General features: G+C 33.8%; 2 protein-coding genes across 2 annotated transcripts; both read left to right on the top strand.

Annotated features, from left to right (window-relative positions):
* On the top strand, nucleotides 1-10429 carry LOC662498 (senecionine N-oxygenase). The gene is made up of 4 exons (XM_968590.4): nucleotides 1-279; nucleotides 610-748; nucleotides 4936-5550; nucleotides 9894-10429. Exons 1-4 carry the CDS (start codon nucleotides 92-94, stop codon nucleotides 10203-10205), a joined length of 1254 nt encoding a protein of 417 aa, XP_973683.1. The 5' UTR covers nucleotides 1-91; the 3' UTR covers nucleotides 10206-10429.
* Nucleotides 10430-14012: 3583 nt separating this feature from the next.
* Nucleotides 14013-15273, top strand: bai (baiser). Its single transcript, XM_008202329.3, has 6 exons — nucleotides 14013-14122; nucleotides 14182-14384; nucleotides 14443-14563; nucleotides 14614-14684; nucleotides 14743-14869; nucleotides 15016-15273. The coding sequence occupies exons 2-6, from the start codon at nucleotides 14208-14210 to the stop codon at nucleotides 15135-15137; spliced, it is 618 nt and encodes a 205-aa protein (XP_008200551.1). The 5' UTR covers nucleotides 14013-14122; nucleotides 14182-14207; the 3' UTR covers nucleotides 15138-15273.
* The last annotated feature ends 5731 nt before the right edge of the window (nucleotides 15274-21004 follow it).

The following is a 21004-nucleotide window of genomic DNA, read 5'->3' as shown; positions in this document are numbered from 1 at the left end:
TATAAGTGGCAACGACTTGACAACTTGAATCATTTGCTCTTGACGATTATTCGCGGTGGTTTCGAGTTTATTTGCAAAGTTCTTAAAAAAAATGCGTGTCGCTATTGTTGGTGCTGGTGCTGCCGGCTTGGCCTCCGCAAGGCATGTGAGTGCCCAAGGAATCGACTGCGACGTCCTGGAGATGGGCCCTGAGCTGGGGGGCACTTGGGTCTACACTGATAACGTGGGGAGCGACCAGTACGGATTTCCTGTTTATTCCGCCATGTATAAGGGGCTAAGGTACTGATTTAAGACGCAATAACTTGGCCCAGTTTCATTTTTTTCACACTTCCGCATTGATAAATTCGATTGACCCCGTGACAGACTTGTTTGCCATTTTTTTGGAAAGATCGACGTTGATGAATATTCCTCACTCAATCTAATTACAAGTTGGGAAAAATTATTATAAACTATAGAATCAATCACGCGCTTATGTAATTAATCAAACTAGGCCTACAATATTGTTGGAATAATTTATCATTAAAATAAAATTGTTCGAAAAAGATGTGGGTCGGGTTATAATCATTCACTTCGACTGATTAGCTTTTAATTAAAACGGTTTATTTTCAGGACTAATTTACCCAAAGAGGTGATGGGTTACCCTGATTTTCCCATTCCGGAGCAAAATAAATCCTACTTGACGCAAGCTGAGATACTCGACTTTTTAAACCTTTATGCCGACCACTTTCACATTCGGCAGCACATTAGGGTACGTAGTATACTGAGCGACATTAGAAATGTTGCTATTAACTTGGCAAAAAATATTCTGTGTGTTTCTTAAGAGACCAACAAACTTTTATTCGTGGTACTATTAAAAGAGTACATGTTAATTTAAAAATCGCACTGAATATACAGTATTGGGCAAAAGTATGGCACAACCGTTTTATGCCAATGTTGAAATGTCATTCAAATTTGCCTTTTTAGGCATATTTCTGTGTTTCTCAAAAAAGTAATTATTTTGAAAATATTCTCAAAAATCATTAATAATCTGGATCAAAAAGTACATTACTTTGCATTTACGTGCGTTAGCATAATTGAATATTTTGAGTAAGAAACGCAAATATTTAGTGAATTTCACCAAAAATTTTGAAATTTATTAAATTAATTACTCGAGCGTATAATAACTTGGATCGAAATTAATCTGGTTTTACGATTTTGAGTTAAATAAGCATATTTATCATCGAAAAGAGCAAATATTCAGCAAAATTTCGTTAAAATTACTCAACATTTTACCAAATTCGATCAAAAATGGTTTAATATTTTTCTTTTTTTTACATTTAGTCAGAAATAACAAACAATAATTATTTCCTTAACTTTACTCAAAAATGGTGAAAATGATATTTTTTTTAGTTTTTTTTTGGAACGAAAACAGCAAACTACAAAAAATGTCAATATATTTTTTTCGACCATTTTAGTACGTTCTTTAACTAGAAATGCGATTATTTTGACACATTACGTCCAAAAAAAGACAAAGTAGTTATTTATTTGAGTGCAAATCGGACGCTTTATTGCCGAGTGGATTTTTAAACGTCGAGTGATTCCGAGAGGTTTGTTATCCACGAGGTGAAATAAATTAACCGATTTACACGAAAACGAGGTCAATACAAGATTTTATACATGGAATTAGACTCAACAAAGCTGAAAATTGGCCAAACAGTTGTCAAAACTTTCTTACACAACCAATAAATCTCAAAAGTACTTAAAAAATTAAGCAATTTTTGCTTTTTTCGATAGTATAAACATGTCACTGAGATGAAAACGCAGCTTTTAACAAATTTTACTAGAGCGCAATTAGTAAATTGGATCGAAAAAACTATAATTGTACAATTTTTATGTTATATAAGCACGTTATTCATCTAAATGCACAATTAGTCAACAAAATTTCAGAGCCATTTTCAGGCGCTTAAAACACGTTTTTGAAGTAAAAAATACAGTTTTCGCAAAAACTTCAAATTCACAAAACTGTATCAAAAATGGCATTATTTCGGCGCTATTTTGTAAAGTTTTTCGTCCTACAACGGAATTAATTCGCAAAATGTCTCAAAAATCAAGCAATAAATTACTAAATTATAGATCGAAATGTATAACTTGTCGGGTGTTTTAACACATTTTCATGCAAACACCCAGTTATTTAATGAAATATTAATAAAAATTAACTATATTGGTTAAGAATGGATCAATTTTTACATTTTTCAATAGTTTATTAAGAAGATTACTTCTGGAGATTAAAACGAAGTATTTGTAAAATTGCTAAACTAGGCTGAAATTGATACGTTTTTATGATTTGTAGCACTTTTTTTTACAAAAACACAAGTACTCAATAAAGTTTTGTTAATAATTATCCAAATCACCGAATTTGTTCAAAAATGGAGTTTGTGAGAAAAAACTTAGTTATTGCAATTTTTTTTTATCCAAAAAACACTATTATTTTGCGCCGATTTGTGTTGAAAATTCTGTTACTATTTATTCTGAAATTGAAAATAAAAACTAAAGAACAAATGTTTATAGCAATGTGCTCTGTAATTACAATTTTTCAAACATTAGTACTTGCGTTTTCTTCAAAAAAACTTTGTTTTCTATATTATCCTCTTCATCAATTTTCTAGATCTAGATTTTTTGTTGTTTCAAGTCTTTGAAAAAATATAACTCGTAAAAAAAGTAATTTGTTTCTTATTGTATTTTTTTGTCCTCCCAACAATCACACATCCTAATATTATTACCAGAAGACGAAAGTGGTACTTTCAACTATGTTTTGCACATTCATGCTGATGTGACAAATTTTGACATAAATTAACTGGAGAGTAAGGGCCAGTTTTATAATCGAAATAAAGGGACTTTAATGTTAATAATGGTTTAGAATGTGTAATATATACAGGGAGTTTCACATAATTTTACGAGTCCTGCGCCTGTAAAATGTCACAAACAATACATATTCTGATACGAACTGGATTACAAAATTTGAAAAATTGTAGTCTTCTCTAGTTTGTTCACCCCTTAAAAAATTACAACGTTTTAAGTTAGTGATAAGATAAGATAAATAGATTAAAATCATATACAAATACATACCGTCTCTTGATAGAACACATAATAATTGTTGGTGAAAAACTACTTACAATTAGAATTTTATGACTATTAATGAAAGTCATTAGTCTGACAACTGCTATCAAAGGTTTTTAAAAATTAAATAATTAAATCTGTATTTTTTGTATGTAGTCTTTTGTGACTTTTGTACATTTGGGTGCGTACATTAGGCGCAGGTGTCGTAAAGTTATGTGAAACATACTATAGTAATCAACAAATTATAAACAACATTTAATTTAATGCTCTTTTAAATTTAAGTAAAAAACTGACCCTTTGAACGAAAATTGGAACAATAAACTTAAAGGAGCATTAGTTTTTAGATGTTTGTTTGAAGTGATTATGAAACAGAGTTAAAGTCAACATTAAAATGAAATAGAGAACGTGAAGGAAGCGTAAGCGAGATGAGCATAAGTGCGCGTACTAACTTTCTTCCCCACACTAGAAATTTCAAACTAGTGGTGTAGCCAAGATATTTTAATTTTGGGGGCAATTGAAAAATTTGCTCTGCTCACCTTTCACAAAATATCCTTCATTAAACACTAGCCGCTAATACTAACAAATTAACACTATTATGTACTATTACTTAAAACTAGCATAAAGTATTAAAAAAATGTTTAAAACAATAAAAACTCTAATTATTTAATTCTAATAAATGACAAATAATGGCCTTAAGGTAACACTAAAGTTATTATAGCAGAAAATATCACTTTTTGACTACTGAAACAATTGTTAGTAATTTTTTTAATGTTTAATGTTAAATATCTTTTGAATAATCAGCAAAAGACACTTAACCGTTCTTATTTACAAAAATAAAAAATTGTTTAATGGTTCGAGGGCGTTTATTATTTAAACTGTGCAAACTGAAACTAAATACTGTGCATAATACGATTTTTTTACTGGGCAAATTTTAATAAAATACTGTGCGTGGTTTACTTGTCATTTAAATTTTTTACGGTGAAAAAATGAATGAAACACTGATCATTTCTTATATTTACTGTGCAAAAATTAATTAAATACTGATTATTTATTATTTAATTCTGATCAAAATCTAATTTATTACTGATCGCTTTATTACTACCCCTATTTGTTATTATTTTTTTTGTCAGACAACTGATTATTTTTCTTCATTTTCCACAAAATCGTTGAATTGAATTAAAAATTGAAAATTTTTGTTTTTTGCGACCGTTTAAACAAACATGTGAAAGTCTAAAATAGAAATCAGTAAATTAATAGGCCAAAAATGTATTTTTTTTCTGCTTTTTTGTTAGGAAATTGTCAAGCGAGGAAGGTCGACATTATTAAAATTAATTGCAATAAATTTCTTTTTTACTTTTTACTTACTATCTTTCTTTATAAATTGGAACCTCTTTCCAAACATCAATCCAATCGTTTCAATAACGTTAGTTATTGTCCAAAATACGAAAATCAAAACTTCAAAAGATGAATTTTGAACTACATTTTCTTAAAAGATAATGTTTATGTTTGATAATGCAGGTCGCCATTTTTAATTACGAAATATGAATGATGTCAAATAAGACCCACGTTTTTTGTGATGTTGAAAGGTTTTTTATTGCATAGCTTGCTTTCGAAGCTGATTGTATAAAATTATAAGAATAAAAATTGTAAAATTATAAAGTAAAAAAGGAATCGTCTCGTGAGGCAACACGTTCTCGTTATTTTCTTAAATTTTCTTAATTATTTCCTTCTTTTAGGATTTATGATTATGAAATTTTTTTTTTTCGAAGCATAAGTATCAAGAAGTGTAACTAATTTTCGCAAACCGAATTTATGTTTCTTACGAAATGCTTTTTGCAGTTTAACCGAATGGTTGTGGAAATTCGCCCTCTCGGCGACAAGTGGCAAATCAAGTCGATCCACAAACCCACCAAGGAAGAAATCGTCGACATCTACGACGCTGTGATGATCTGCAACGGTCACTACAACGACCCCATCATTCCAAAAATCCCCGGCCAGGAAAAATTCAAGGGTGAAATCGCCCACAGCCACCAATACCGATCGCCAGAACGCTTCAAAAACCAAAACGTTCTTGTGATAGGTGCCGGGCCCTCAGGCTTGGACTTGGCCCTCCACATCTCGTCGGTGGCCAAACAAGTGGTCCTCAGCCACCATACGAAGGAAGCTGTGAACACAGAATACCCTTGCAATGTCAGCAAAAAACCCGACGTTTCAGCCATCAAAGGCGAAGAAGAGGTTGAATTTGTCGACGGTTCTTGTTGTCGTTTCGACACGATAATCTACTGCACCGGTTACAGATACTCTTTCCCATTTCTGCACGAATCGTGCGGAGTGACCGTCGATGACAATCACATTCAGCCGCTTTACAAACACATGATACACATAGAAAGACCCACCATGTGCTTCATTGGAATCCCATTCAATGTTTGCGCCTTCCAAATGTTCGACCTCCAGGTTAGTCTTTGCGTATTCTCTTAATTCTTTTACCGTTTTTTGGAACATACGTATTCATTTACAATAACTGTACTAGAGATACTTTTTACACTTTGTGTCAAAATTACTTATAAATTGTCAAATTGGGTCTAATATGGTCTTATTTGTGTCTTCTTCAAGCATTGCAACTCTTTAAAATGCTGTTTTTTGACGAAATTTCGTTACAACGTGACGAAAAAGCACCAAATTAGGTAAAAATCGAGGGCTTACAAGAGTTGTACATCTTCGTTAGGCAATACATTACAAATACTCTACAGTCTACAGTAGATACAATACCGGGTTCGTCAAGTTTTACACTCAGGCACTTTACACCTCTTAGAAGAGGGAAAAAAATATGAAATAAATATTTTCTACTGCACTGATGTCCAATCTCGCTAGGAAAAAAAAACTTTATTTCTAATAATTTATTTGTCCAATAAATAAGAAAAAACCATTTAACCAAAAAATCACTTGTGCTGTTTTTTACATTATTGGATCGAAAATGCGAAATAAAATTATTCTGCAAAAATTTGACTTGAAAAAAATCGTTAGAATTGAATTAAAAGCCGTTTTGATATTATTCATCGGAAATTTTAGTATAATTTATGAGGGACAAGATTGAGTAGTAATAAATCTCCGCTACAAAAGGACCCACTACCTACCCCAATAACAGTAATGACTGCAGAAATTTTACAACTAGCGGCACGGTCTCATCGGACGGTTTTAAAGCCAGGACCAGAATAAGCACACTAACATGATAAAAATATTTTTATTAAAAAAGATCAGATGTTCAAATTGATGACTATTTTGGTCTGAGCACAAACGAATTCTTCGTTTACAATTCGCATAAACCCTTGCCGCAAGATTTAAAGATTAACATTCCATTTAAAGTAAACAGATAAAATAAATGGTAATCCGAGCCTGAAAAATTCTTACCAGCTGCCTCAACCTTCAGACCCAACAATGATCGCGTGCCAATTTTACGACAAATGCAATAAATTTTTGAAAACCACCACCCTTTTTGTGGAAGTAATTTACAATTTTACCAAAATTCATGGGAAAAAAGCTGCCCCAATATCAAAACAGAAATTAAAAATCAACGACACATTTTCTCAAAAATTTAATCAGGCACTTTGATGCACTACCTCAAAATACACCTATGGACCAAAAATCGTTGACATTAGACTATAGTTAACTAAGCGAAAGTGAAAAAACACACCACACAAGTAATTATTTTAAAAATTGGTTAAATCGTTCTTCTATACAATAAAATCACATACGATTTTTTTTAGAATTTTAGATAAATTACAAAGAGGTGAAAAGTGCCTGAGTGTAAAACTTGACGAACCCGGTACAATACCAATACTTAAAAACAGACGACATTAAAGTTTCCCAAAAGACATACCGATTTTACAACTTTCACTTCCTAATCACTTTATGAGGGATGTGTCAGGAAAGATCGTACAAATGTTCCGCTGCTGATCGAGTGGCACAAATATCGGAATTAGAACCGTATTTAAAATTTTGTATTTGCAATGAAAGCAGATTTAAATAACAATAATAACAAAAAATTAGAAAATAACTTTTACTAGGTATGATGCTTTTGTTTTAACACATTTGCGGCTGACCAATGTAGCTATAGTGTTTCTTACGTGCTGTCTAAATTTCGTTTTTTTAAATGCGATTCTGGCAAGTTACATCTTCACATAATCTCCTGTGATCGCAAACCCTGCCATAAAGGACCCAAAAAGTTAAATACCCTTAGAGACCATAAAATGTTTTGGCAAACTTTACAATCCGCGGCAATAAGTGAATATTCCACTTTAAAAATGATACCTGCCATAAAAATTTTTGATAAAGCCAGATATGATGCGCACAATGACTTAAAGATCAAATCAGTTTTATAGATTTTCAGGATTCATTGAAAAAAAAATCAAAACATCGGATAATTTGTAATTCATCAGAAGTTGATTCAGATGAAGGTTTATTAAATTTGTAACAGCAAACTGAAGTCTTACCAGCATCTTCAAAAAATACATGTTAAATTCTCAAAGTGTGAGCAGCTGGAAAGATAGATCTGAAGCGATTGGAAACATTATGAATTTGAGAGATTACACTCCACAGAAAAATAAAAAAACATTTAAGTATGGATTAACAAAAACACAGTTTAAAAAACTCAACACATCAAACGTTTATTTAAAACACAACTCTTGCAATTTATATTTTCACCTGAGGATGACCACTTTTTGGTTGAAAGCGTTATGTTTCAAATAAACGTTTGGTGTGTGGAGTTTTTTTAAACTGTGTTTTTGTTAATCATTTCACATCAAGACGATCCAAGAAGAAATATCTAAGTATGGAATTTTAGAAACATCAAATCCAAGCTTAAATTTCTAAAAGAAAAAAAGATTTAAAGATAAATAAAAGTTGAAGATAATGAAGAAATATCAAAGTCTGAAAATAAAGATCAACAAGAAAGTGAAAGCGAGATATTAATTAAATGCGTTTGCTTTTTGATGATCAACATGAAAGCAGTGAGAAACAAAAATGTTCTATTTCAAATTTTAAATTAAAAGTGGCTAGCAAGCAACTGGGGAATGGGATTTAAAATGTAACTAACGTTTTTCGCGCAATTCTAATCGACATGCTTTTGCTTTAAATTATGTAGGATAATAAAATCATAATTTTACAGTACAGTCCCAAAAACTAAAATTCATACAAAAATCACCTATGTTTTAATACATAGGTACTTTATAGTTTTCTCTATGTTTGCGATTTTTTTCAGAATTTAACATATAGGGACATTTAAAATAAAATTTGATTGCATTTAAAGTGTTCTCTATACCGAGCCCAATAAATCTCTTAGGTTGGTTTGTTGTTTTGTACAAACATTATATTAAAAAAAATTACGTTAGCTGCATAAAAAATTGTAAAAATTATATTCACTGTGTAGGTAGCTCGCATTTAATTCTAATATAATTTTGAATTATTTGCGATTCATTTGAGTTTTGCATACTAAATTGCAACTAAATTTAATTGTAAATAATAGTATTGTATAATAGTATATAAAATTATTTAGTTACTAGCTAATTTAAGCTAATACAAATTAGGTTGCTATTTACTTTAGGAAAGTTCAAATTAATTACGATTTAAAACTTGATTCTAATACTTACAATTAAATGTGGCAGACTTTTTTGAGGTTAGCGACAACTAGAAAATATTTTCTACCAAATTTAACAGAAAACAACAACATTCAACATCACTAGTTTCAGAATGTCTCATTAGAAACATTTTAAATATATTATATTAATTCAATATAAATTAAATAATTTTGATTACGTACCCGAAACTGTAGAATATTAAAAAAAATCAGAAATTAAGAAAAAATAAAGTACCATGTGATCATCTAAATTTAAAATTAGGTTTTGTGGATTATTACTTTTTGCGATACAGTAAAAATAAATTTTTCATGCTGCGCTGAAAAAATCAGTAAATTGGATCGAAAATTGGATGACTTTATTAGTTATTAGCGTCTTCTTCAATCAAAAACACAATTATTTAAAATTTGAATAACTGTTTTTTCGCAGTTAATGTGTAGTGAAATTTTACGAAACATTAACCAAAAGTTTTAAGATTAATCAAAAATTAAGCAACTTTTGCATTTTCTTGACCGTTTATTGAGATGAAATCGGTTTTTTTTCAAATTCTGCTAAACCGCTGTAGTAATAATAAATTGGATCGAAAATGGTATGACTTTAGCACTTCAATTATTAGCATATTTTTCGATCAAAAACACAATTACTTCGAATTTGGCAAAAATTACCCAAAAAATTACAACATTGGATCAAAAACGGTGTTATTTTTGGAAACCTAAACATTTAGTTTTTGAGGAAACATGAAAAATATCAGAACTGGAGCGTACATTGCAAAAATGACATTAATTAGTCGGCATTGTGTTTGGATATTTTTCCAAAAACGCAATTTTTTTGCAAAATTAGGGGCGATATGCTATTCAATCAGATAATCGATTAATTATCTTAGAAAATTTCCTTACAAATATAAAAAAAAATCGTTGAAGTACTACAACTCCGTTTTTTTATGAAAAAAATTTGGTGAAAGATTAGGTATAACTTTTTAGCACGTCGTTTAGCTTTTGACAAAAACTTTAAGGCACGGCTCTGCTCTTTATTGAGAGTTTAGTGGAATAAATGAATAAATTTATTAATAAATTATTACTTTTGAAACGTAAGGTAAAATTAAATGTAAATAAATTTATTAATAAATTATTACTTTTGAAACGTAATGTAAAAATTATGTTTTTACAGGCTAGGTTCTTTTGCCAGTACCTCAACGGCTCGATGTCGTTACCATCGTGTAATATGATGCGAATGGACACTGAAAAGGATATGCAGAACCGATGGGCAAAAGGATATACCAAAAGACAGGCCCATCTGATGGGTCCTGACCAGCAAGGATATTACGAGGATTTGGCAGCGGCGGCTAACACGACTCCGATTGCTCCAGTTATTGTTAAACTGAGGGATGAAAGTGTGAAGAGGTTATACGATGATCTGCTAAATTTCAGAGAAGATAGGTACAAGATTGTTAACAATGAAACCTTTGTTAAGGTTCACTAAATTGTAGTGTTACTTTAATCAAAATATCCATTTTCTTTGTTATTTAACAAGCCCATTTAACATTTTTAGGAGAATGTATTAAATAGGATTTCAGTGGCGTTGTATTTATCTTTGTAGTTAGTATAATAATTTGTATTTTATTTTATTATTAAACATTTGGTCCATATAATTTATTCTTGTAAATACGCTGATTAGTGTTTAAAATAAAGTTACAATATACCTACGATGTTTCGTAATAAAATAAATAATTCAAGAACTTTTCCACTTCCGAATAACTATGAAAGTTTTGTTCAATTTTGAATACTGTAACAGGCGAAACAAATCTCGTCCTAACCTTGGAACGCGATCCAAGATTTATTTACGCCCTAAATTTAGTTTAAAAAATTTGAAAATAAAACAATTCTTGTCACACTGCCCACTTTAGCAAATGCCCGATTTCACAGCAACATTTTCAGTGAAAATAAATCATTTCTATAAAAAATTGTTTTGCGTACCGGTTGATATTGTTGTTTGTCGCCCCGGAATTGAAGACACCTCCCGGTCGCTGGTGCCGTCACTTTCAATGTTTATGACGCTGCCGGGATTGGAGTGGACACCAGTGCCGGGAGCTTAGACACAGCCATTTTTTTAATAAAAAACTATTCAGAAAATGTTAAATTTTTTATTTTCTCAGTTACGGCAAAACTATTCAAAAAAAAATGAAACTGTTTTGCTGTAAACCGATGTAAAATAATCTGGGGAATCGATCGGCGTCGAGCAAATTGCAAAATCACAAATAGATAGTTTTTCAGTTATGTTTTGTTTTTATATTTTTGCTTATATGAACAATTTTCTCGGAAACTATTAGTCTTCCAAAAATAGCCTTTTTTGAAGACGATATACTTCTGTTCCGTCTAAACCTACATTAGAAGTATTGAAAGTTTAAATAAAGATATTTATCTGAAAGTTGGTACTCAGTCATAACTGGTTGAGTTCTGCTCAATGAAAATATTTTCAAGATGGCAGCACTTCCGGTTATACCGGAAGTCATTATTAACATTCTTATTTTAAATGGAAAGCTATGTTTTTCACCACGTTTTTGAATTAGTTGATTTATTTAAAGGGAGTTTTTATTAGCTTTTCCTATACCTAAGTTTAACTGTTTTTGGGTTATTTAGGATCTTTCGAAAATTTTTGGATTTGCACCAAAAAATCGGTAACCTGCTTAGTTTTAGAGATTTCGAAATCATATTTGGAGAATTAGAAAAAAAGACTTATATCTGTTCTTCAGTTTGTTCAAAATCGAAAATGAAGTTGACAAACCCAAAAATTTTAAGGTTAAGGTTAAGGATTTTTATTATTAGATGGAGGAGAATTTTGTTGTGTATTTATCTGTGTTACTATTTCCTATATCTATCTATGATAATTTTCAAGTTATGTTGTTTTTTTGGCATTGTAGGAAATTTCTTACTAACCACAGCTATTTTAGTATAGTTTGTCATAAAAATAATTTTTGGTTAAACTTAAACGATAAACTCTGTTCAAAATTGTGTTATCCATCTCCTAAAGACAAATTAAATTCATTAAATATTGGTTAAAAAACTTTAATTTCTCACATTTTTTCATTCGTTTCTGTGGCAAAGTATGAGAATAGACCTGTGGCTAATAATTCATCAATCCCAACAAAGAGTTATTATAACTTAAAAACTATTAAACATAAGTATAGGGATTGTTAATACAAATTGATTCAAAATTAAATCCTTTACCATTTAGTAGAATAAAAGTTTTGGCATTTTACTTGAAAAAAATGAGCTCTGGGTGCTTAAAGTTCTGCAAACTTAACTTTAAAAATTTGGGGTTTCTCGTTCTCTTTCAAATGAGCTGAAAAATATCAAAAAAACATAAATATTTCGTAAATGGTAAAATTTTGGTATAGGGAAAGCTTATGAAAAATACCTTAAAATAATTCTAGTAAATCAAAAACGCATTAAAAAATAAAGCTTTCCATTTAAAATAAAGTGGTGCCATCTTGAAAATATTTTCATTGAGAAGGACCTAAAATATTATGGTTGTACACAAATTCCAGCTGACTATTATTATTAGAACTCTCAATACTTCTAATGTGGGGTTTAGACAGACTGTAGATATAATTAAAAGAACTTTTCAGAGTTTCAATAAACTTAATGGGGTTACGTCTAGTCCTCCGAGTAGGTATAGGAACTTGTCCAAAAACTTTTAGCTACTTTTAATTTTTTGAGTGGAAATGAAATGACCACTATAGTAGTATGTACATATAATCGTAAAATTGGGCTAACTGCAGACAGAAAGTATAAACTTTCTTTCTTTTTTTTAGTTCCTCTTTTATGATCGAGTTATACAGGATGTTCCGTTTAAACCCCACATTAAATATTGGGAGTTTTAATACTGATAATCATCTGAAAAGTTGTATACAGCGACAATACGTTAGGTGCTTATTAAAGAAAATATTTTCGAGATGGTGGCACTTCCGGTTATACCAGAAGTCGCTATCAACTCATATTTTAAATGGAAAGTTATGTATTTTTGGATTACTTAGTTTTAGGGTTTTTATCAGCTTTCCTTAGACCTAAATTTAGTAGTTTTCGAAATATTTAGGTTTTTTTTAAATTTTTGGATTTGCATCGTTGATTTCAATCAAAAAACGATAACCCTACTGTTTTTAAAAATTTTGAAATACTTTTTGGCTTATTTGAAAGAGAAGTTTTAGATCTTTTCTTTGGTGTTTTCAGATTTCTAAAAAAAATATTAAACCTCAAATTATTAAGATTAAGATTGCTGAACTTCAAACACCCATAACTCAAAATTTTCAAATGATATGCCACAATTTTTGTTTTGCCGACTTGTCCGATTCCTTTCAGCTTTTTCTTAGAATGGGAAGCAGGTTATACTTGGGCTTATCACTTACACTCAACTTATACAGTTTCAACATATCCCGAGAAAATCTTAGGTATTTCAAAGAATTTAATTCCAGAAAAATTGGAAATCAAGGTTATTTGACATTATTTGCTTCTTGCTGGACTTTCTCAATCTCTATCATCAGAAAACTTCATGACATCATGACAAGAAAATGTTTTTACCAAAAATAAATTAAAATTTAAACCTATTGTTTTTCAAAGTGAAAAACAGATTTTGTCGTATTCTAAACTTTTTGATCATTTATCCGTTTTTGAGCAAGGAACACATAAAAATTACTAACAAATAAACACTACTACAAGAAGAAAAAAAACACTGATGTTTAATACATTACTAAATTCAGTTTAAAAGATTAATAGGATAATTCTGTGTATGAATAATACGAATAATACAAGTATACAGAAACATCGTGTTTCACATCTTCCTGTCTTTAGTTGATCGAGGGTTATTTTGCCCTCTCTTCCTCTTACCCCGCACTTGACTGTTGGAGATTTTTGTTGGCAAATTTTGTCAAAGTAAAATAAATATTCACGTTTCGTTCAAAACTACTAAAAATTTTATTTGTTTCTTGGACGCACCCTGTTGGTATTCATCGCAGTGCATCTTTCCCGTACACGTTTTTTTAAAATATTATAAATATTTGTTTAAAATTTTAATAAAAAATTATTAAATAATTTTTTTTTCAAAAAAGTATTACGTTGTTTCAAATGCTAATAATTATTTAAAAGACTCAATTTCATTTTTTGATTTAAAATTGGATTACAAATATCGCTAAAAATAGAAAAATAAATATCATTACTACTTGTTTTTGTCGCACACTTGGTTTAACTCTGTCGTCCCCTTAAATAATAATTAGCTTTAAGGCAGTTAAATGATTTGAATGAGCTGCATTTGTAGATCTTGTGTTCGTTAGACAATCTCAACAGTAAGTATCATAAACATTCGCCTCCACGTGTTTGACGTATTCGCTGTCAGCCACCTCATCGGTATCTGCAAACAGCACTTGTTTTAATAATAAAAAATAGTAATTTATGTATTATTTAAGAAATCTGTTAAGAAGCAGACTTAAGGATGAACTTCAGGTTTAATTTGTGTTTACTTTGTATTTATTTCGTCAACGTGGAGTGTATTATGTGGACATTGAAACCCAACACACAAAAATGTTTAAAAGAAGAACTGCAAGGAAATGTACCAGTTATTGGGGAGTTTGAAGTCTCTGAAGCAATGGGTCAGAAAGTTGACTGTGTTGTAAGTTGAATTGTATCCCAATTTTAACAATTTTGAATTTCTGCTATTCTATTTTTAGGTTAGGGACTCGAAGGGACATATTTTATATCAAAGAGAGGACATTACCAAAGGCAAACTCACTTTCAACACGGAAAGTTACGACACATATGAGATTTGTTTCATTTCTCGCGTTTCTCAAAGTAAGTAAACAATTTTTGTGTTTAGAAAAGTTTGATGTGTTTTTTGCTAGATGTGAGAGGTATTGGACAAGATGTGTCTCTAGTAACAAAACACGGAGTTGAAACGAAAAATTATGAAGTGGTATGTCACGACAAGCGTTTTAAAATAATAATTTTAACTAATGAAACAAATTTTTTAGTTAGGTGAAGCTGCACAACTAAAACCTATAGAGAAGGAATTAAAACGATTAGAAGATTTGTCAAATGAAATTGTCCAAGACTTTGCTCTTATGAGGAAGAGGGAGGAAGAAATGAGAGATACTAATGGTGAGTAGTTCTTCAGTTTCTGACACAGTGGCCCGTGACTTTGAAATTAAATTGGCAACACTGACAGTGTAACATTTAACACTTTTTTGTCACGAGCCACTTTGATCAGAACTTTAACAGATTGTTACAACCGTTTTTTTTTGCAGAATCAACAAACAGTAGGGTATTGTACTTCTCAGTATTTTCAATGTGTTGTCTGTTGGGATTGGCCACTTGGCAAGTTCTCTACTTAAGGAGATACTTCAAAGCAAAAAAATTAATCGAATAGTTGCGCCAAACATCAATGCCACAGCTTATTTTGTTTTGTTGTACTATTTAAAGATAACTTTCTCAAGTTTGTACATTACTGGACTAATTTTTGTACCTAAATTATTCTCCTGAAATAGATACGATGTGTTTGGAAAGCGAGTTTTAATAACGAACATTTACCAAATTGACTCCCAATTTATAAAAAAAGCAAAAAAATACAGGGTGACTATGATAAATTGTGTGAAAAAAATGTATTGAGATCAATTGTGTAACCGTTCGGGGGTCTGGCCTTGTCAAAATATTTAGTTTTGAGGTGATCGTCTAGAGATTGTTTGGAGGACCGCTACGTTGTCGTGTAGATTTGGAGATTCGTTATTTCAAGCACTGTGTGTCTGGGAAAGGAAAACGCAAAGAGTTCGACCCAAAATGTTTATTCACTAAATTTACAGTCATTGGTGATAGTATGCAACACGTTATACAATTCAGAAGTGAGTATAGACAACAAGTTAAACACTATACCTAGGCAACCAGCTAATCGAGTGTTGAATCTCGGAGAACTGAGCGGGAAATTTGAATGCAAAGTTGATTACTCGGACCCAACCCGGTGATTCTAGAAAGACGGTTGCAAGAGGGACTCCCAGAGGTTCCGACCACCGCGTGCTCTCCATTCCCTAACCTTGGGTATACATCTCTCCCCAAGCCCCGGGGGAAAAGCTAGGCTCTCTTTTGAATTGGCATGTTTTGTAGTTGGGCCATTGCACTCACTGGGACTGCCGAGGTCTTTTTCCCTAGTGTGATGGCAAGTTCCAAAGGGAGACAGAAAGATAGTTACTACTCAAACATGCAGCCAAATTAAGCCTTCGTAATCAACAGTTTGTTTTAATTAAGCAAAAGAGCTCTCGTCAAATTCAACACGTACATATCACGTGCTCCTAACTAAACTTAAGTATAGTAAGCGAAAGTCTGGTAAAAATAAAATAAATGACATGAAAGGATTAAGTTTGCGCTCTGTGGAAAAAAGAATAATTAATGCTCTGTAAAAAAAAAGATTAATTAACGCTCTGAAAAAGAAAAGATTAATTAACGCTCTGAAAAAGAAAAGAGTTAGATAAAGATCCTCCCCTGAGACTTCCAACTGTTGAAGATGGTGATCCCGGTGGTGTGACGAAGAGTTTGTCTCTTTGAGACCTGGAGGTTTCTCTCGAGGTACATTTCACCGTTTGGCGCTCAACCCGTCGCAGACAAAGAAGCTGCCATGGTGAAAAACCCCAGCTGAAAGTTGAACCAATCTCATCTTTTGAAGAGGCGCTCAACCCGTCGGAGACAAAGAAGCTGCCTGAGATTTACGTTCAACTCCAGGAGAATATTTCTCAATCAATCTTTCCAACCCGTCGGCGGGAGAGATTGATCGGCTTCGCGAGTTAGTTGGCTCAACCCGTCGCAGACAAAGAAGCTCAACAAAACTCGCGGCTGGTGCGCTCAACCCGTCGAAGACAAAGAAGCTGCACCTGAATTAAGTTGGTAACTGAATCAATCCTTTATTTGAAGTTGGCGCTCAACCCGTCGGAGACTAAGAAGCTGCCAAGGATTTACATCCAGCACCAGGAGTTACTCCAAACAGTCTTTCCGACCCGTCGGTGGAAAAAATGAGTTTGGAACGCAAAGCTAGTTGGCTCAACCCGTCGAAGACAAAGAAGCTCAACTACAGCAGTGAGACGAGTGCAAGCGTTGTCTCCGAAAAGACGTACAAACACTGTCTGATTTTCCTCTTCCAAGCGGCAACTATTTATAGGGGTTGCGTGACGTCACTGGTTCTGTGGCCTACGTGACTAACAAGAAATATTGTTTAAAGTTGATAAACAATGCGTTAATATCTTCGAAGGATTGACAGGAAGTTTGCAAACGTCTCTGGATGATGTCGAGATGTGATAGAATCGAAGTATTTGTTCCTCAATCGCCAATTAATTAATAAAAGCGTTTCCACGTGGAATAAAAGAGCTTTCTTCGGGTTTATTCTGCTTGATTCTTGATAATTTTCTCGTGTCTTAAGCTGAATGAGGTTTGGAGTTGTATGTTGAATGAAGTTTGCAGGTTTGATTCAATCCGTGACGATTTTGTTTGATATAAAATGGGGATGAATCGAAATGTACCTCAAGCGGTATCAAAGATCGGCGATTTCGAGCTTAGGGCTTCCTCTTGTGAATTTGATTTAGATTAGGTTTTTCCCTGGTTGGTAATACAGAGAATTAACGATTTAATAAGGGTAAAACAATAGAAAAGTCCGCCATCTGGAATCAGCTTTCTCCCCTTGGAATTTGAGGAATGTGGTGTTTTTCAGGCCCTTGCTACCTGCTCTTTTGTTTCACATCCGGTGGTTGGGTAAAATCGTCTCTTCGAGGGTCGAAATGTGACGCAAAGAAGCTTCTCAACTTGTATTTTAAAACGTTGTGAGATTTTTGATGAAGAAAATAATTTAAATATTGAATGCTTGGCTCGTTAAATGGAAAAGAAAAAAAAAAGAGAAAAAAAATTGTGCTGAAATGTTGGTTGCATAAGGTGTAAAGGCCCGAATGGTCTCAGTCTCCCCTGCTCGTTGTACTGAAAGATGAGAAGGAAAAGATAAGAAACCAGGAACTTCGAAATTTTTCAGTGGAACGAGGGTGAATATAACATGGAGGTCCGGTCCTTGTTGGAATTGGAAACGATCCCAAACAGATGATTTGGCAAGACCCTGATATCTCGCAAAAATTTGGAGATGATTTCAATTGGTTCCTTTCTTCGATTGCTTCACCTCAATTCAACTCCCCTGGGATTCGGCACCGGGCGTTGATTCAGTTCGTTGGTGGTTTCCTCCTCTTGGTGTAGCTTGCTCCCCTGATTGCGAAAAGATCCCGGTTCCTTCTCCCGGCAGTGGCTGTATTTTCGGCCTTCCCTTCGTCTTGGTCGTGATACTCCCCTGATTGCAAAATTCCTTTCTGGAAGTCCCTGTGCCTTTTCCTTTTCTTCCCACTGCTTGGAAAATGGTTTTCTTTTCTTCTGAGGCCCTTGTGGACTGATCTCCTCTGTTGTAAAATGGCTTCTGTTTTCCCTTGGAGACCTTGTGGATTTGCTCCTTTCCCAAAATTCTTGCGAATTCCTGACTTCCTTCGAAGTCCTTGTGGGTTCTTGTCCTTCTCGGATTCCTTGTGGCGTCTGGTCCTTTTTCTGAGTCCTTCTGGAAAATGGCGGCGGTGTCCTTCTCGATGTTGATGCATCGGCCCCGTGGGTTGGCTGAAGGTCCTGCCGGTGGTGGAGAACATTGCTAGCTAAATTCCCTGAAAGGTGGTTAAAAAACTGAAAGTCGAAACTTGTCTCCAAAGAAGCTGGTGACCCGTGGCTGCATTCCCTAGAGAGAGAAACATTTACCCTAACTAATAATTTCAAGTGAACTCCATTAGCGCAAATTTCCTTTCCTTCAACACACAGTTTTAAAGCTTGAAATCCTGGTCACGGCACCACTGTAACCGTTCGGGGGTCTGGCCTTGTCAAAATATTTAGTTTTGAGGTGATCGTCTAGAGATTGTTTGGAGGACCGCTACGTTGTCGTGTAGATTTGGAGATTCGTTATTTCAAGCACTGTGTGTCTGGGAAAGGAAAACGCAAAGAGTTCGACCCAAAATGTTTATTCACTAAATTTACAGTCATTGGTGATAGTATGCAACACGTTATACAATTCAGAAGTGAGTATAGACAACAAGTTAAACACTATACCTAGGCAACCAGCTAATCGAGTGTTGAATCTCGGAGAACTGAGCGGGAAATTTGAATGCAAAGTTGATTACTCGGACCCAACCCGGTGATTCTAGAAAGACGGTTGCAAGAGGGACTCCCAGAGGTTCCGACCACCGCGTGCTCTCCATTCCCTAACCTTGGGTATACATCTCTCCCCAAGCCCCGGGGGAAAAGCTAGGCTCTCTTTTGAATTGGCATGTTTTGTAGTTGGGCCATTGCACTCACTGGGACTGCCGAGGTCTTTTTCCCTAGTGTGATGGCAAGTTCCAAAGGGAGACAGAAAGATAGTTACTACTCAAACATGCAGCCAAATTAAGCCTTCGTAATCAACAGTTTGTTTTAATTAAGCAAAAGAGCTCTCGTCAAATTCAACACGTACATATCACGTGCTCCTAACTAAACTTAAGTATAGTAAGCGAAAGTCTGGTAAAAATAAAATAAATGACATGAAAGGATTAAGTTTGCGCTCTGTGGAAAAAAGAATAATTAATGCTCTGTAAAAAAAAAGATTAATTAACGCTCTGAAAAAGAAAAGATTAATTAACGCTCTGAAAAAGAAAAGAGTTAGATAAAGATCCTCCCCTGAGACTTCCAACCGTTGAAGATGGTGATCCCGGTGGTGTGACGAAGAGTTTGTCTCTTTGAGACCTGGAGGTTTCTCTCGAGGTACATTTCACCGTTTGGCGCTCAACCCGTCGCAGACAAAGAAGCTGCCATGGTGAAAAACCCCAGCTGAAAGTTGAACCAATCTCATCTTTTGAAGAGGCGCTCAACCCGTCGGAGACAAAGAAGCTGCCTGAGATTTACGTTCAACTCCAGGAGAATATTTCTCAATCAATCTTTCCAACCCGTCGGCGGGAGAGATTGATCGGCTTCGCGAGTTAGTTGGCTCAACCCGTCGCAGACAAAGAAGCTCAACAAAACTCGCGGCTGGTGCGCTCAACCCGTCGAAGACAAAGAAGCTGCACCTGAATTAAGTTGGTAACTGAATCAATCCTTTATTTGAAGTTGGCGCTCAACCCGTCGGAGACTAAGAAGCTGCCAAGGATTTACATCCAGCACCAGGAGTTACTCCAAACAGTCTTTCCGACCCGTCGGTGGAAAAAATGAGTTTGGAACGCAAAGCTAGTTGGCTCAACCCGTCGAAGACAAAGAAGCTCAACTACAGCAGTGAGACGAGTGCAAGCGTTGTCTCCGAAAAGACGTACAAACACTGTCTGATTTTCCTCTTCCAAGCGGCAACTATTTATAGGGGTTGCGTGACGTCACTGGTTCTGTGGCCTACGTGACTAACAAGAAATATTGTTTAAAGTTGATAAACAATGCGTTAATATCTTCGAAGGATTGACAGGAAGTTTGCAAACGTCTCTGGATGATGTCGAGATGTGATAGAATCGAAGTATTTGTTCCTCAATCGCCAATTAATTAATAAAAGCGTTTCCACGTGGAATAAAAGAGCTTTCTTCGGGTTTATTCTGCTTGATTCTTGATAATTTTCTCGTGTCTTAAGCTGAATGAGGTTTGGAGTTGTATGTTGAATGAAGTTTGCAGGTTTGATTCAATCCGTGACGATTTTGTTTGATATAAAATGGGGATGAATCGAAATGTACCTCAAGCGGTATCAAAGATCGGCGATTTCGAGCTTAGGGCTTCCTCTTGTGAATTTGATTTAGATTAGGTTTTTCCCTGGTTGGTAATACAGAGAATTAACGATTTAATAAGGGTAAAACAATAGAAAAGTCCGCCATCTGGAATCAGCTTTCTCCCCTTGGAATTTGAGGAATGTGGTGTTTTTCAGGCCCTTGCTACCTGCTCTTTTGTTTCACATCCGGTGGTTGGGTAAAATCGTCTCTTCGAGGGTCGAAATGTGACGCAAAGAAGCTTCTCAACTTGTATTTTAAAACGTTGTGAGATTTTTGATGAAGAAAATAATTTAAATATTGAATGCTTGGCTCGTTAAATGGAAAAGAAAAAAAAAAAGAGAAAAAAAATTGTGCTGAAATGTTGGTTGCATAAGGTGTAAAGGCCCGAATGGTCTCAATTGAGTAGGCGTTTTTTCTTTCGGAGTGAGTTCAGTGATTGGTAAACTAGTACAAATTGAGGGAAAACTAATTA

Source organism: Tribolium castaneum, chromosome 3 (assembly GCF_031307605.1).
Source record: "Tribolium castaneum strain GA2 chromosome 3, icTriCast1.1, whole genome shotgun sequence".
NCBI classification, from domain to species: domain Eukaryota; kingdom Metazoa; phylum Arthropoda; class Insecta; order Coleoptera; family Tenebrionidae; genus Tribolium; species Tribolium castaneum.
Note: the sequence above shows the minus strand (reverse complement) of the source record. Positions and strands in the feature narration are given on the sequence as shown.